At 34.4% G+C, this 6,000-nt stretch overlaps 1 protein-coding gene across 1 annotated transcript; it reads right to left on the bottom strand.

Moving 5' to 3' along the window:
- Positions 1–1,356: 1,356 nt before the first annotated feature.
- Positions 1,357–2,028, bottom strand: LOC121052284 (secreted RxLR effector protein 161-like). Its single transcript, XM_040516993.1, has one exon. It carries the CDS (start codon positions 2,026–2,028, stop codon positions 1,357–1,359), a length of 672 nt encoding a protein of 223 aa, XP_040372927.1.
- Between the last annotated feature and the right edge of the window lie 3,972 nt (positions 2,029–6,000).

Here is a 6,000-nt window from a genome sequence, read left to right as displayed (position 1 = left end):
TTCTCCATATTGTTTTTCAACTTAAAATTCGAAATTGCTTTCTTTGTTTTCCTTTAATTTTCGTAAAACTTAAAAACCCCCAAAACATTTATTTTTTCCTTTCTTCTTTTATTTCGTTGCTTCCTCTCTCCTTTTCCCTATTCTACGTTTGTTTTCCTTTCTTTTAGTTAGTTTCTTTGTTTTGTGTTCTTTGTTAGTTTAGCTTAGTTTATTTTTCTTTGTGATTAATTGGTTACCCTCAATCCTTGGCATCGAACGATCCTTGCTTACTCTATATTGCTAACGACTACATCTTGCAGGGTTAAGTTGAGCGCTTGTTTTTAGCGTATCAGCAGCAACACAGCTATTCAACACAAATAATCCGAGCTCCAAAACTTCAAGCAGCCACACGCAAGAAATCTTCTACTCAACTATGTGTTTAACTCCTCTCTATGGGGCAGGACTGAATGTTTTGTCACACAGTGAATAGGGACTTCAAGCACCTATATATACAAGCTAGATAGGTCTTCCCATAAAAGAATCCTTGATTCTAGCCAATGCGTTATTTGATAGATACTATAATTTATCATATCAACTAATTAGATATTTATCTTTATCAAAATGGATTCCTAACCATATGAGTGACATACTAAAGCTCATTAGGTGTCTAGGTAGATAATTTATATATTTCCTATTTATTGTAATAAGCTTAATCAATTTGTTATTTACTTAATGTAGATAATATTAGGTCCAAATAATATTTTACAATCTCCCCCTTGGACCAATATTGTCTACATAACAACTGAACCAAAACTCATTCCAGAAAATAGCCAAAGTGTGCACTGAAATATATGGTTTCTCAAGATCCATTCATTTCTGTCAAGAACGTAGCAGCTAAAATAGAACTTGGAAATAAACATGCTTATGTAAACATATTTGTTCCAAATCACCAATAATAACCTCTGCATCTCACATGAACTACAAAACTGATATAATGAAATCAAGTGGTAAAGTATGTCATTCTGCAGTAATCACTTAATTATAGTCCAACTAAAAATTTTGAATATCAAAATCATAATGCAAACATTATTTACTTAAGCACCAGTGGATTGCATGTTTGCCTCTTATTGAATATATGCATATTTCCATCCACCTAATAATCAACAAAACTAAAATAGCAGCAATCAAATATTTTCAAAATAAGATCAAGCTGTGAAACAATATATCTGGAAATACCTCAAGCTTTATTCATTTGACCAAAATATGAATACATATTGTTTCTCACATGAACTGCAAACTGAAATAAAATTGAAACTTTCAAATTAAGAAACTGAAAACATAATTTTTATGACTTTTGCTCTTTCTGAACTCAAGAATCTAAACTAGAGAGAATTCCCATGTCTTCAACATGCTTCTTGAAAACTGAAACTGGTAATGCCTTGGTAAAGGGTCTGCAAGCTGTGCATCTGTGCTAATGGAAGCTATTTCAATCTCTCCATCTTTTACCCTCTTTCTTATACTGTAGAACTTAAAGTCTATATGTTTTGAATTATTGGACCTTTTGCTATTCTTACTGAAGAACACAGCAGCTTCATTATCACAATAAACTTTCAGCTTTCCATCAGCAAGATTACTTAAAATTTTTGTTTCCAAAAGAAAGCTTCTGATCCATAGGCCTTCACATACACCTTCATATATGGCTATAATTTCTGCTTGCATGGTGGATGTGGCTATCAATGATTGTTTCATTGTTTTCCAAGCCACTTCACCACCTGCCAACATATATACATAGCCACAAGTAAACTTCATTGATGCAAGATAATTGCCTGCAAAATCTGAGTCTGTGAAGCCTACAAGTTCAAGTTTCTTCACACGCTTATACACAAGCATGTGACTCTTAGTCCTCTGTAGGTATCTCAATACCTTTTTGCCAGCAGTCCAATGCTTGTGTCCAGGATCAGATTGAAATCTAAACAACATGTCAACATGTATGCACACTTGTGCATACATGAGACTGCCAACTAATCTAGCGTATGGTACAGGCTCCATTTCCCTTTTCTCAACACCTATTTTAGGGCATTGATCCTTATTTAATTTATCTCCCCATGAGCACAAGTAGCCATATCAAATCTCTGAAGTATTTTTGAAATGTAGGCTTGTTGAGATAATCCCAATAAATCTTGTGCTCTGTCTCTCTTTATCTCAATTCCTAATATATAAGAAGCCTCTCCCAGATCCTTCATATCAAAATTTTTAGACAGAAATATTTTGGTATCTTTCAGTAACTTAATGTTACTGCTAGCAAGGAGAATGTCATCTACATATAGGATAAGAAAAAACAAACTAGTTTCCAATAACTTTAAGATAAACACATTCATCTACTAGATTTTCTGTAAAACCAAAAGATGCAACCACAGAATCAAATTTTCTATACCATTGTCTAGATGCCTGTTTAAGTCCATATATAGATTTCTTAACCTTACATACTAAGTTTTCTTTTCCAGTTTCAATATAGCCTTCTGGTTGTGACATGTATATCACTTCCTCCAGTTCACCATTTAAGAAGGCTGCTTTTACATCCATTTGATGTAACTCCATATCATAGTGAGCTACAAGAGCCATTATGATTCTAAAAGAGTCCTTAGTTGAAACTGGTGAAAATGTTTTTGTAAAATCTATACCCTCCTTTTGTGTGAACCCTTTAACTACAAGTCTTGCTTTGTGTCTCTCAATGTTTCCCTTGGCATCTCTCTTAGTTTTGAACACCCACTTGCTGCCTATAGGCTTGTGATTTGGATATGGCTTCACAAGCTCCCACACTTCATTATTATACATGGATTCAAGCTCTGCATCCATGACTTTCTTCCATTGTTTTGACTCATTACTTTCTGCAGCTTGCTTAAAATTTACAGGGTCATTATCATCTGCTGAAGTGCTCTCAACTTCTTGCAGATAAACCTCATAAATATCATTTTGACCACCAAAAGTTGGCTTCCTAGTTCTTTGTGATCTTCTAGGTTCAGCTACATTTTGTTGAGGTTCAGGAACATTTTGATTTGGTATAGGTTCAGCCACTTCAACATTTTGGTTTTCAAGTTCTAAGTCACCACCTACTACATTGTGAACTTCATGTTCAGTTTCTACATTATTTTCAAAGTTTGGCATTTCTATTTCTGTATCCTCACTTTCTGCAATTTCCTCAAAATCATCAGTTAAATCTTCAAATTTTATATTGCAAATACTCTCCCCCAGAAATTTAACCTGATGAGTTTCAAAAATTCTAGGTGAGTAGTAAGGTGCATATAGTTTATAACCTTTAGATTTTTCACAATAGCCTATAAAATGACAAGTTACAGATTTAGGGTCAAGTTTTCCTAAATTGGGATTGTAAATTCTTGCCTCAGCTTTACAACCCCATACATGGCAATGATGCAGACTAGGTTGCCTACCACACCAAGACTCAAATGGTGTTTTATCCACAGACTTGCTTGGGGACCTATTGCAAAGATAGTTTGCAGTTCTTAAAACTTCTCCCCAAAACATTTTTGGCAACCCAGAAGTACACATCATACTTCTTACCATATTCAACAGAGTTCTATTCTTTCTCTCTGCAACACCATTCTGTTAGGGATTGTATGGTGTTGTATATTGAGCTTTTATACCTACATCCTTCAAATATAAAGCAAATGGACCATTTTGTTGTCCTTTCTCAATATATTTACCATAAAATTCACCCCCCCTATCAGACCTCACAGTCTTAATTTTCATTTCTAGTTGATGTTCAACTTCAGTTTTGAAAATTTTAAATGCCTCAAGTGGCTGTGATTTTTCTGACAATAGGTAGATGTAACAGTACCTTGAATAGTCATCTATGAATGTAATGAAATAAACATTTCCACATATTGTTCTATGCCTGAAGGGACCACATATATTTGTATGAATTAACTCTAGCAGTTTTTCACTTTTGCTAGCAGTCTTTTTTCTTAATTTTGTCATTTTACCCTTAAAACATTCAATGCAGTCTGCTAGGTATGAAAAGTCTAGTTCTGGAAGTGTTTTGTTCTTTACTAATTTTTGCAGTTTTTCTTTGGAAATGTGGCCTAGTCTCCTATGCCACAAGTAAGCTGATTTATCATTGAACAAGGTCCTTTTAACACCTGTGATGGTGTTGTTACTTAATGTGTTATTTCTGTCTTCAACAAGTGAGATTACTTGTTGAGGTATTGAACAATTCAATTTCATATAATTATCCAAAATAACACTAGAACCATATAACAAGGAACCTTTAGAAATTTTTATTCCATCCAAATCAATGTAAAAACAGCAACCAGTCTTAACCAAAAAAGACATAGAAAGAAAATTCCTCTTAATCGAGGGAATGTAATAAACATCATGCAAAACTAAAAAATTTCCAAAACCTAGATCTAGTTTTAAGGTTCCTATAGCCTTCACTGCAACCCTCATGCCATTTCCCACACAGACATTGGTTTCTGCACTTCTTGGTGCCCTCTTCTTTGTGAATCCCTATAAAGAATTCGTAATATGCAAGGGTGAGCCAGAATCTAACCAATAAGTGTGAGGTTCAATATTGACAAAATTAATTTCTAAAGAAAAAGTTTTTGTAGTACTTAAGAAATTTTTACCCTTCTTCACCAACCAAGCCTTAAAACATGAGCAGTCCTTCTTCATATGTCCTACTTTCTTACAAAAGTAGCACTTGAACTTAAAAGCTTTGGTGGTGTTAGGTGCTGCAGTGTTTCCAGATGGCTGAGTGATGGTTTTGGTGACCTTAAGCTTGTTCTTCTTTTTCTTTGGCTTTTCCACCAGGTTCACAGAGGTTGCAGGTTCTTTCTCTTTCTTAATTCTATCTTCTTCATCAGCACAGATAGATATGAGCACATCTATGGTCCAGGTACCCGTTAGAGCATTGTAGCTAGTTCTAAGCTCACTGAAGGTATTTGGCAAAGAATGCAGTGCAACATGTACCACTTGGCTATCATTCACTTCCATCAGTATCTCCCTGAGCCTATCATTAATGTGGATTAGCTTCATTATGTGCTCTCTAACTCCCCCAAATCCTTCATACTTAAGCTCATGAAAAGTCTTAGACAATCTTGCAGCCTCTGCTTTCTTACTCTCTTTAAATTTTCTCTCAATGGCCTCCATATAGTCAGTAGCCAAGTCAGGTTCTTCTACACTAACTCTTACAATGTCAGACATAGTGTTTCTAATGGTGTTCTTGGCCATTCTATTTGACCTGTGCTAGGCTTTAAATGTCTTAACCTCCTCAGCTGAACTATCTTTAGTTAATGTCTCACGTTCATCCTCATGAAAGACTAGGCCTATATTCTCATGCATCGTCATATAACGCTCTACCAAATCTCTTCAGGCTCTAAAGTTTGTTCCAATGAGCATCAAAACATTGTTGAGGTTCATGTAAATACTTCCTAATGAGCAAAGTCAAAAAGAAAAATTCTGTAAGTTTCAGTTTCAAAACTCAAAAAATACAAAGTTTCAATTTAGCAATATTTCTGCAGATTTATGTGTTAGTTCCAAAATCAGTTCAAAAAACACATAAAACACCAAAACAAAATATCAACCATAATGGCAACAAGTACCACAAGATACTATGTCAATGAAAATACCCCAAATCTGAATTTCACATTAGGCAACACTTTTGTAGCAGTAGACATAATGTACTTAAGTTTCTGAATCTTCACCCCATAATTAGAGAACTCAAGTTATCCAAAAAGACAATCAACATCTTATGACAGTAGAAGAGTCTTTAAGTATCAAAATATGAATTCAAAATCATGTGTGAAGTTGTTTGTCACCAAACTATGCTATATTAACACTTCTTTGGAAGACACAAGTAAGCACAGTTTGAAAACAATTAACACAAGTTTCCAGGTCATTTTTATCTTAATGATCAAATGAAAATAATAACAGAAATTGCTTTGTGCAACATGCCTATTTTTATTTGCAACAACCTGTGACCTAAATAAAGTTTAACTAAATTCA

The sequence above is a fragment of the Rosa chinensis genome, chromosome 3 (assembly GCF_002994745.2).
Source record: "Rosa chinensis cultivar Old Blush chromosome 3, RchiOBHm-V2, whole genome shotgun sequence".
Classification (NCBI taxonomy): Eukaryota; Viridiplantae; Streptophyta; class Magnoliopsida; order Rosales; family Rosaceae; genus Rosa; species Rosa chinensis.
This window is presented reverse-complemented; position numbering and strand designations above follow the sequence as displayed.